The sequence below is a fragment of the Apium graveolens genome, chromosome 7 (assembly GCF_009905375.1).
Source record: "Apium graveolens cultivar Ventura chromosome 7, ASM990537v1, whole genome shotgun sequence".
Classification (NCBI taxonomy): domain Eukaryota; kingdom Viridiplantae; phylum Streptophyta; class Magnoliopsida; order Apiales; family Apiaceae; genus Apium; species Apium graveolens.
The window spans coordinates 39,723,048-39,734,893 of NC_133653.1; the positions used below are offsets into that span (position 1 = coordinate 39,723,048).

At 31.6% G+C, this 11,846-nt stretch overlaps 2 protein-coding genes across 2 annotated transcripts; both read left to right on the forward strand.

The window, feature by feature from the left end:
• The first annotated feature begins 356 nt into the window (after window positions 1-356).
• On the forward strand, window positions 357-3,667 carry LOC141672483 (E3 ubiquitin-protein ligase CSU1). The gene is made up of 2 exons (XM_074479096.1): window positions 357-759; window positions 2,744-3,667. The coding sequence occupies exons 1-2, from the start codon at window positions 521-523 to the stop codon at window positions 3,417-3,419; spliced, it is 915 nt and encodes a 304-aa protein (XP_074335197.1). The 5' UTR covers window positions 357-520; the 3' UTR covers window positions 3,420-3,667.
• A 1,838-nt stretch (window positions 3,668-5,505) lies between these two features.
• LOC141672081 (uncharacterized) lies at window positions 5,506-8,610 on the forward strand. The gene is made up of 5 exons (XM_074478580.1): window positions 5,506-5,931; window positions 6,271-6,334; window positions 7,040-7,204; window positions 7,922-7,987; window positions 8,186-8,610. Exons 1-5 carry the CDS (start codon window positions 5,642-5,644, stop codon window positions 8,354-8,356), a joined length of 756 nt encoding a protein of 251 aa, XP_074334681.1. The 5' UTR covers window positions 5,506-5,641; the 3' UTR covers window positions 8,357-8,610.
• Window positions 8,611-11,846: the final 3,236 nt, after the last annotated feature.

Consider the following 11,846-nt stretch of genomic DNA (forward strand, 5'->3'; position numbering starts at 1 on the left):
ATTTTTCTCAAGGGAGTTATTTGAGAATTTACCAAAAATACTAACTTTGCTAAGTTTTTTTTTCAATTTTACTATACTTTTGTAAATTCTTTTAAAAAATTATAGTATTTTTGCAAAAATGTTTTTAGGCTTGGTTATATTTCCAAAAAGCCCATATTGTTTTTAGAGTGACATTTTAATTTTCAGAGCAAACGAAAATTTAAATGATAAAATTATTTCCCACATTCAGAATAAAATCCATCCCCAAAATACCAAACTCTGCCCCAAGTAAAAAAATAAATAAATGTAAGAATTAGTTGATGTTTTCGCACTTTTTTGAGATTGCTATTTGAGTATAAAACGAGCTCTGGAATTTTTGATCTCAGCTAATCGACAGTAAGCCGTCTAATTCCGACCCAAACACGCCCTTACCAAACCCCCTACATATACATATATATATAAACCAAATTCTCCCCAATTTCTAGGGTTTCATCTTCAAATCTCCCAAATCATCAATTCTCATCTCAATTAAACCCCAAAAATGCCTCAAAGACACTCAAAAAACAACAACGATCTAGCCTACTTCACGTACGATGAGAAGAAGAAGCTAGGCTACGGAACTCAAAGAGAACGATTGGGTAAAGATTCAATTAAGCCGTTCGATTCGTGCTCGCTTTGTCTGAAACCAGTAATTGATCCCATGTCGTGTCAGAAAGGTCATATTTTTTGTAAGGAGTGTATTCTTGAGTGCTTGTTGGCTCAGAAGAAAGATATTCAGAGGTTCGATCTACTTCTCTTGTTGTGTTTGTTTGTTTGTTTGTTTTGATTTTATTGTTTCGGGCCCGGATAATTTTTTTATTTTGTCAAGGTTGAAAATATTACGAGAAAATGGAGACTATGATTCTTAATTTATTGAGTTTAATGAGTAGAGCTAATTTATAGATGTTAATGATAGTGGAGCTAGTTTATCGAGTTTAGAGCTAATGAGAAAAGTATGAGTTTATCGAGGTTAATGAGTAAAGCTAATTTACTGAGGTTAATAAGAATAGGGCTTGTTTATCTAGTTTTAGAGTAGAACTAGTTTATCTAGGTTAATAATTAGAGCTAATGTGACATATGTACTAATTTATCGAGGTTGATGTTGTGTGTATTAATGAGTAGTGCTAAGCTTTGGGTTGGACAAACCAAATTGGAATAGTTGTTTTTAAATACGAATGTGTTGTAGGGAAGTTGAAAGTTTGGTTTGGCACTTGTGTTTGTGAACTATTTACGAGCCGGATATCTGATTTTTTAGAAATTTCATGAACTCGTCTATGAACAGTTATAGCAGCTGGTGATTTCAGCTGAATAAACAATGCCCATGACAATTACGAGTTTGCAAACATGTTAGCTCTATGATTTGGGACATGGAGCAGTAACATACTTGGCTTCTTTAAAATTCTAAGGAACCTTGTTGAACTGAGTATTATATTAACTGCTCTAGGGAAATTTGTTTTCTAAAGAATGTGGCGAATATGATTTGTTGTTGTGTATTATAAATCCTGTTAACAAAATTAAGTTGATGGAAATTGAATCAAATACATAACTTAATCATCTATGACACGAAATTTTATTATATTGGTAAAAAAATAGGAACATCAATACCTTTATTATTCTGTTCATTGAATGTTATGCATTGATTTCACAAATCAGTGTGTTATACACGTATACTGAAAGTTTCTTCAGGTCATAGGGCTGTAACATGATGATATCTTTATATTGTTTTTATATTCTTTATATTATTTTTATGTAAATATCCATAAATGTTATATCCAAATCAAAACCAGTAGAAGAATCTTAATACAAATGATGTATTGTCATTGCAAACCATATTGAACTTCTATGATCTTGTAACTAAATGATTAGAAATGTGTTTATAGAACTAACTTTAATGGAGTAGTACATGAATCACATTTCTTTGGTTAGTTTGTTTAATGCTCTATTCAAGTTGGTTCCCAAATGCATTTCAAACTACTCGCTTCTGTAAGTTTTATCTATTTTATTATGTTTATATATCTATAGTTTTAACCAAATATAGTTTGGGGGTTCAAGAAAAGGAAAAAAAAGAGAGTTTTTAGATGATGAAGTTATCTAGAATTATTAGATACTTACATCGTCTGTATGCCATTAACTTCAATACATCGGTTAATGACTAGCCACTTTTCCTCTTTTGGTTTAAGATGCGGGAGGTACTCAGTTGGCTTGTTACATGGAATGATGTCCTTACTAAGTCCACTTATTATTTGTAATATATTTTCAAATTTCCTTCGTATAATATTTGAAATACTTCCATGTCTTGCACAATATCAGCTCTTGATAATTTGTTGAAGAGCTGAAGTGTATTGTAACTTGGTTATTAGTTAATAAGCCATTGCATCTTTGATGAGGGTGTACACGATACAGTTTATATATTCTTGTTTTCTCTGTTGCCACCCTGATGTGTAAAACTTTAGCAAGACTACTACTTAATCGTAGTTGTATTGGCAATCTTTGGATGATATGCAGGTTATAACTTTTTTCCAGTGTAACAAGTTGTGAATTTGAATGTTGTCAGCATTTTACATAAAAAAACCTAAAAACTATGACCACATTATACCCATCTATAAGTTAAAATAATTTTGATTTGGGTTATGTCCTCTTTTGTGTAATAGACGATAAATCTTATGTGTAGTTTGAACTTGTTTTTGTGAATGTTTGCTGAAGATAATGTTTTCATTACTTGCAGGAAAACAGCAGCCCATGCTATGCAGCAAAAACAAGATAAAGAGGATGAAGAAGAGAAATTAGCATTGCAGAAAGCTAGAGAGCTTGATGCATTTGATCAGCAAAACCATGGTGCATTACCCCAATACAGTGATAAGAATTATAACAGAGATAAGAATGGGTTCCATGGGGCTAATAGTGTGAAGGCAACATTATATGAAGAGGAAGCCCTGAGAACAATGAAAGCATTTTGGTTGCCCTCTGCTACACCAGAAGCTCCTTCAAAGGTAGAAGCACCATCTACCTGCACTACCTGTCCAGAAGGCAGTGAGAAACTCAAGATGAAGACCCTCTTCCCCATTCATTTCACAGAGGACACTACTGAACAAAAGAAAGCCACGTCGCTTGACAAGTCATATATCTGTCCTAGCTGCAAGGTCACAATAACCAACACAATTGCGCTTGTGGCCTTGAGCTCTTGTGGACATGTATTCTGTAAGAAATGTGCTGACAAGTTCATGGCTGTTGACAAGGTTTGTCTGGTTTGTAACAAGGCATGTAAGGAAAGGAATCTGGTCCTCTTGGAAAAAGGTGGAACAGGTTTCTCTGCACACGGGGATAATCTTGAAGCAAAAGACTTCAAGCATTTGGGGAGTGGTTCCGGGCTTGGCCTGGTTAGGCCTGCAATGAAGACTTGATCTTGGTATTACACAATGAACCTTGTTGCACTTCTTAACATTTACCTTGTCCCGCCCTTTATATGTCCTTATGCATGTAATTTATGAATGTTATTTGACGGTTGAAACTGGCATTGTCGTGGAATCTGCGTATGCATTTCTTGACCCAGCCAGACGAGCGAGATACAACATATATGTTGCACTTTTTCTGTATTAGTATTGATTTAGAGTTAATTGCACTTTGCAACCCCCTTCATTTAAGATCAAAACAGTATACCTACTTTGCAAAATATTGTTTGCAACCCTTAACTTTCAATATCAACTATAACATGCATCCTTTGCGGTTATAAAATTGAAATTGAGATGTTAATATTAATAACTAAAATTTCAAATTAATTAAAATATTTATTTTAATACATTTTTTACATGAAAAAAATTGTAGCTATTTTCTATTAGTAATACTCTAAATTAATCATTATGCTAAATACTTAAAATATATTTATTAAGCAAAATATATGTTTATATATATAATAATAAAGTTTCTAAATATATTTATATTTTAAAATTTTAAAAATTATACTGAGTAATAAAATAATTGACATTAATATTGTTTTTATAATTTGAAATTCTAAATTTTAGTTAAAAAAATTAAAATTATTATTTAAATATTTTGCTGAATTTCAATTTTACCATTTAGAATATAAATATTTTTAACAAAATGGTTAAAGGTATGCATATTGTATTTGATATCTAAAGTTAGGGGTTGCAACCTGTATTTTTGAAAATAAGTATATATTTTTGTTATTCAATGAAATGTAGGGGTTGCAAAATGCAATTAACTCTATTAATTTATGAGTGCTTTTCTTTTCTTACAAAGTCTTTAAAGTTATAAATCTTGTGTTTCTTTATGCTTAAACGTTTGTTATTTTAATCCCAAAATATATTGGTTGAAGATTTTGAGTGGGCTTTTGTTTTCTTACAATTTGGTCTTCAAAGTCATGAAGTGTTTTTCATCTGTGCCTAAACTTTGTTTGTTATTGTAATCCCAAATTATATTGGTTGGGGATTTTGAGGGTTTAATATAATTGAGGTTCTCTTCTTTATGGGGCCCTTTTGAAAAAGTATTAGCTTTGATATCAGGAAAATGATATTAGGAAAATATTATCTGTACGGGGGTTACAAACTTATCCACCACTTGATCAAGTTGCACCAAAAGACAAAAGTGCAGCCATTGCCAACACCATCACAACTCACAAGTGCCTCTTCCTATCTACTACTACTAAATCAACTCGCTGCCTTTCTTGCGGGCCGTTGAATTAATTAATATTACGCATCTGTTTAACAATTATTAACTAATCACTCATGCGGATCACAATCACTGTCATTATTATGAGATGAATATAATTATCAGTAATAATCAAATCACAATCACTAAATTATGTATCAATGCCATACGAACATCCCCTATCCCCCCGCATACCTTGCGTTCATCGTGTTTTGTTTGCTTTCCTCCAAAAATAATAGTAATGTTCTAACTTATAAGTTCTGGCATATATATAATGATTTTGCAAGCATTTCGCACCTCAGTTTTATATTATTCATTCTTAGGTATTTTTGGATACCAAAATTTGGTCCAAAATAACGGATATTTATGACTTGTCAATTTCAAATATTTTTATTAGTAAAATTTATGTTAATGTTGGAGATTTAATATTATTAATTAATTTATAGCTAATTACACCATAACACGTGTTATGAGATTCAATATTATTGATTGATTAATGAGAGCACAATAATTGTTATTTGGGATCAACATCAATTTGAAATCTTTAAAATTATTCCTATAAAATTTTAGAGCACATTGGAAATACACAAATGAATATGACATGATTGACACATGGATAGCAAATTAAAAATAGGAAATAATCTGTACAACAGATATTATCAACTCACTAGCTTAAAATTACAATTATCCAACAACCAAAATAAAAAACCCCAAATAAATTCTAACATAAATATAGTGGATAATGGTCCCATTAAAAATAATAATAATATTCTAACATGCAAACAGCTGTATGTATAATGTATGTATGTCCCCACTGCATTAATACGCCCACCACCAACACCAACACCAACACCAACACCAACACTATCTTCCTCCTCCCCCTGTCTCTATTTAATCCTCACCCCCTCCTCCCCTGAAAATATATACACACAACCCCAGATATATACACACAATCTTCATGGAGGAGGAGAGGGTAATCATGAATGGTGATGAAGAGGAGAAGACAAGATTATTAGATGAAGGTGGTGGTGGTGTCTCTCTTTTGGATTTTGATGTGCTTTGTTCTGCAGTTGTTGCTATGCAAAATCAAGGCAAATGTAAATGGGTCAATAATCAAAAACAACAAGATTATGATAATGATATTGATGATGATGGTTTTGATAGTGGGCCTATTGGTGTTTTGAGGATGTGGGAAGGGGATGTTTTTGGTTGTTTTGATGATCAGCGCATTCTTCTTGAATCTTGTTGGTATGATTTAAATTTTGCTACTTTTTGATGAATGATTTGTGGGATTTTTCTTTTTTTGGTGTAAAGTTTGGTTTTTTTATTGGTTTTGGTTTGGTAATTGAAATTAAACATACCCGGTATATACGCTCTTAGAAAGGTTGAGGTGGGGTAATTTTTTTAGCTTTTATGTGGGAAATGATTTTTTGGGTTGTTGAGTTGAGGTTTGATTTTAGTTCAATTAGGTGGGATTGAGTGTTGGATTTGTGTTTTGGGATAAAGGGTGTTTGTGTGTGGTTTGGTTTGTGCCTAAAGTTTGAAGCTTTGATTGCTTTGTTAATGTTGTTGTATCTGGTTTGGCAGTTGTCCATGGTATAGGTTTGGGAAGAACATGAAAAGAGCTGGCTTTGGATTTTGCTTTGCTCAGGTACATCCATTCTTCAAGTTGGTACAATTTTCGCAAATTGTTCTATTGTAGGGTAATGGTTTCAAACTGTATAGCCACTCTTTTGAATATAAATTTGACGACATTTGTAGTTATTACCTTGAGTCATATATAGTATATGTTATCCTTGTAGTCTCTAGTTACCGCTCTGGGATTTGTTGCAAAGTTGGTTTTTAATGACAAAAAGGTAAATGGATGTATTTATCTAATTGGAATGTTCTAAGTACAGTTCTTATTCCGTTTTTTGTGTAGCTCATCGGAAAATGTCAGATAATCAACTAAATATATATGTGATCAATGTATCTTGTTGCACATTTGGAATTTGGATACACTTGTATGCTTTTTTCCCTTGAAGTTTCGTTAGAAAAACCGCAATGAAGATACCAAAGAATTAAAATTACTTGAAAGGCTAAATTAATCTTGTAATGGCCTTGTAGTTGATGTTGCTGCAGCCCAGCTGGCCATTCAAAAAAAGTAGATGGTTAGTGCAGTTATTAGTAAAATGTTTTCCAGATACTCTGTTTGTGAAGTACCAAATGATTAAGTACTTCGCTTTTCTGTCCTGAATATAAAGTTTAATTACCATTCAAGCTTATTCCAATGTTAAATGTAATATATTCAAGTTGCAACTTTCTGAATACTTCTTATTTCTTGCTTGTTCCTTGGTTTATATCTGTAAATCTTCAGGCAATTGTTTACATTGTTCTTGCTGCTGCTGCTCTCGTCAATATAACGGCATTTGCTGTCACAAGAAGACATTGCTTTCTCTATATGGGTGTTGCTTTTACCATCTCTGTTGGAGCGTACATGGGATTTCACCGGATGCAGATTAGAAAGAAATTTAACATTAGGGTAAACATTTCTCACATTATTATTGTCTAGCGGAACAGCATATATTAATTAAATATATACTTTTGCATATGCATGCTAGACCGCATACCTGGTCCTATAGGTCAATAATGCATTGGCAAACAGTTATGGATTGGGCGGCTTCACAAACATGAAATCTGTTCTTTGAAAATGGTGGTGGTTGTAAGGCTGGGGTGGCTGCTTAATCAGCAATGTTCTGTCTAGGTTGCTTCCCAGACAGCTGGACCTATAATTTAATATGCTTTTCCTGATGCCAGAATATTTTGGTGGCTAAACTGGATGTCCAAAGCATGTAACACATGGCACCACCTAAATCATTTTAGTAATGCATTGAAGTCACTTGATTTTAAAACTTTAGTACACGGTCTTTGGTCTTTACGTATTTGGAGCTGTTAATCTTTTTTGATCCTATTCGTTTTCTATTTAGCTGCCAACTGAGCTGGAACTTGTGTACTATATTCTTTCTCGTTTTCTTGATTTGGATAGTTATCTTCACATTTTGTCACATGAACTACATGCACTTTACACACGCCTGTTATACATGATATATGTCGCACACTTTGTTTACTTATTTGTTCTTATTTCTTCCTTTTTTTCGTTGGCAGTCACTGTTTGATTTTTCCTGATATAGTTCTTACATTACGTAATCATATATTCTCGATCATACTCACACATTTATCTAACTCTATTCTCATTCAGGGAACTGATAGTGTAATGGATGACTGTCTGTACCATCTGGTTTGCCCTTGCTGCACGCTTAGTCAGGTATAAATCCAATAAATTTCAATTAAAATGTATTTAGAAGTAGCAATAAGAACTTTAGTTGTGTTTCATACTTCCTTCTCAGTATCCCAGTACAAATTTTGGGGCTGCATCTTGTATGATAAACTTTAGTGATCATCACAGTTGCAACTCTATATATATGTTATGAAATCAGCTCTTTAATTAGTTGTAATTGTACAGGAATCCAGAACATTAGAGATAAATAATGTCCAAGATGGCACTTGGCATGGTCGCGGAGACACAATATGTGTAGGAGCCTATAATGAAGGCAGCAACAGTATACTTGAGCTACGGGCACCTACTGTGATGTCAATACAGTCATCAGAACCATCTATGATGGCAATTAGGTGAAGTGCCTAGAATTCTGCACCTGTCGCCTCACTATCCGGAGACAAAGTCTCGGTAAGCTTTAATTTATGTTGTGCTGCAAGATGCATTTCACAAGCTTTACAGTTAGGTTTTGGTGCATATGATGCTGTAAGAAAGTGCCACTAAAAGTGAAATGGCCATCTTTAGAATATTGCCCGACAGGGCTGATGAAATTATATGTACAAATGTTACATACAAGAATGTTGGAATGAGAAAAACAGCACCTTGCCTCCAAATTCCAGGGAAGTCCTTCCACACCAATTTGCCACGTCTTAATATGCCTCATTTCTTCTTTCTTATAAACTATGGGCTCGTTTGTTTTTTTTAAAAAAATGTAATTTATAAGTTAAAAATTGAGAAGTATTGTATAAGTGAACGTTAGTTAGGTGTTGGATATTTTAGTATAAGTGAAACGTTTGATAAATCATAACTTGTAACTTATAAGATACAGTTATTTTTTTAAAAAATCAAAATTTTAATATAATAATTGGACACATGAATAAAAAATTAAAAAAGAGCTTCAAAACATAAATATTGAAATACAAATTAGTAAAAATAATATTTTGTAATAGTATATTAATAAATATAAAAGTACTGAAGATAAATGTTTCAAATTAAAAAAACATAAAATTTATTTAAATAACTAAAAAATAAATATGTTGGGATAAAAGTAAAATAATTCATTCGTACCTTAATATAAGGGCTCGTTTGGTTGACCACATTCTGAATCAGGTATGAGTTTCAGTCATTTTAACCCCAAGTTTGGTTCAAAAAAATAAAATTCCATACCCATTCATCAAACCCCAAGTATGGGTTTTTCATATCGAAGTAGGAAGTGAGTATGAGTGAGGGGTATGCGTGTTAACTTTTATTTCACTATTTTAATTTTTATTTAAGTAATTAAATATAAATATTTAGTCCTAAAATAAATCTATGAACCTAAAAATATTAAAATAATAATAAAATTAATATATTTAATTAAATTAAAATTATTGACGTAACAACACTCAACCAAATACATGATATGAGATATGATATCTGATCTCATAACACTCTAACCCGATTCCTGATTTTAACACGATATCACATCTTGAACCACGACCCCTTAATGTAATTTAATTTGATTATGATTAATAGGTTATTATTATTAATTAATCGCCTATTGGGAGAAATGGAAATAAATTGAACGGCTTTTAAGAGGAATGTAAGTGATTCTCAACATTCTGTTTATGGAGATAAAATGACATATGGCCTGTTTGGGTCTTAAAAACGTTGAAATGTGTTGATACGAAGGGCATAATCTTTAGGTTATTTAGGTGTTTTGATAATTTATTTATAAGTTACTTATAAATTGATGATGTGTTTGACAAGTGATAACTTATAATTTAAAAGATAAAATTTTAAAAAAATAATTTTTTTTTAATAATTTTAATACTTGAATATAAAATTAGAAATATTTATATTAAAATACAAATTCTTAAAAGGAATTTTTTTAAAAATAATTATAACATTTACAAAATATGAGTAACAATCTCATCACATTTTCAGTTTAAAATGTTATTTTTTTTATCTCAATTATATTCACACATAATTAATTTTATATCATTAGAAGTTAAATCTAAACTACTAACTTTTTAACTTTTAAAATAGTTTAAGATAATTTATAATTTACAGTTCAATTTGAGTCAATTGGACAGTAAAAATCAAAAAAACACATAAAATGGAACAAACGAAGTATATAATTAAAATATGGAATACTATAATTAATATTAAATCATAATATTTTTTTTTGAAAAATGAAAATAATTCAATAATGAAAAGTCATACGGCATCTACACATATGATCGAAATTGAACAAATACATAATTATATCGTTGTTGAATCATTTCTTCTTGTATAGGCAACCAAACGATATTTTGAGGTGATATTTGCATGATGTAATCCTCCAATTATTGTTTTGAGCAATCGACCACAAATGCATCACCATAAAAATCTTTATCACTGAATCAACACCATGAAAATTCCGCAGATCTGTAATCTCGGGCATGATGAACAGTAAACAAATCAAATAAAACCAAATTTTCACAAGGAGAGACAAACAAAATCCAAATAAATTGGAAAATTATTCTTATTGAAGATTAATGAGAGATGAAGTAAGAGATGAAATAACAATACTAAAAAGATGAAGAGCTCAGGACTTTCCATCGGTGAAAGCCGATGGAAGCCCCTCAGAAATAATAGGGGCTGCTTCAAGGTTCAGAGAATTTTAGGGTTTTTTTAAATTATAATATTTTAACTATATATAAATAAATATTAGGTATACCGATGGAAGCCCCTCAGAAATAATAGGGGCCTGCTTCAAGGTTCAGAGAATTTTAGGGTTTTTTTAAATCATAATATTTTAACTATATATAAATAAATATTAGGTATTGGGTTCAATAAGAAAAAAATATATGGCAAATGGCAGGTGTACAAGAAACAAGTTAGGCTCCCTTACTTTCGTATTTCATATAAGCTGTTGAAAATAATTAATTTTGCAATCACCCAAACAGTCAGTCATAATTGAAATGGTTTTTTTTTTTACAAATGCAGAAAGTTTTTATTAAATTGAATATGGTACAGTTATGACAAATCCCCAACTGTCGATACAACCAGGTGATAAAATAAATAACATACTAAAAACAATTAGATGATTTGTTTCCTGATCGTTTAACACATATAATTTAAAAATTCTTGAAATTAAAAATGAAATCAAAGACATCTCAAGCGATCCAAAATGCAGCAGCATATCTGAAAATAACAACATCGCAATTGACCATATCACATAAAAACTTTGGTTAGCCCAATTTTCAGAAACACCAATCGCATAAAATGAGATTGGAGAAGCGACATCTCAGCTATCTACATGTCAGACACCAGCTATAAACATGCCGAAAGTGTAAACCCATGAAAGATGAAAAATCTTTAATTGTGAAAGGTGGAAGGTGGGCTCTTACAATAATCACCACCGTCTCAGATCCGATGCAGGTTTTGCAGATCACCAAAAATATCAATAAATTCGTTCTCAACACATCACCATGTAAAGCCAAGCATGATTAAATAAAAATATAACGAACACTACAAAATAAGAGACAAAACATACATTTCAAGAGAAGAAACATACAAACACCCAAAAAATTGGATTTTATTGAAAATAAATTAACGAGAATAACAGAGAATGAAGGTGTTGAGACTTTTCATCAGAGAAAATCACTGAAAACCCTCAATTAACTTGAAAATGGACAAACTCTAGCAAAGAGGATGAAAGAAGGGAGGCGGCTGATTAAATAAAATGGTCTTAAATGACATATAATTTACCAGAATGGTACCCCAGCCACATAACATGACCGTTTACATATTTTGCCAAACGGCACGATTAAAGCAGTTCATTGACCATTTAAGTGAATTTGATTGTCGTCATTATATCTGATTT

Coding starts and splice junctions, on each gene's coding strand:
- LOC141672483 (XM_074479096.1), top strand. CDS start 521: ATGCCTCAAAGACACTCAAAAAACAACAACGATCTAGCCTACTTCACG. Junction 760..2,743: donor CAGAAGAAAGATATTCAGAG/GTTCGATCTACT, acceptor CATTACTTGCAG/GAAAACAGCAGCCCATGCTA.
- LOC141672081 (XM_074478580.1), top strand. CDS start 5,642: ATGGAGGAGGAGAGGGTAATCATGAATGGTGATGAAGAGGAGAAGACA. Junction 5,932..6,270: donor ATTCTTCTTGAATCTTGTTG/GTATGATTTAAA, acceptor CTGGTTTGGCAG/TTGTCCATGGTATAGGTTTG. Junction 7,988..8,185: donor CTTGCTGCACGCTTAGTCAG/GTATAAATCCAA, acceptor GTAATTGTACAG/GAATCCAGAACATTAGAGAT.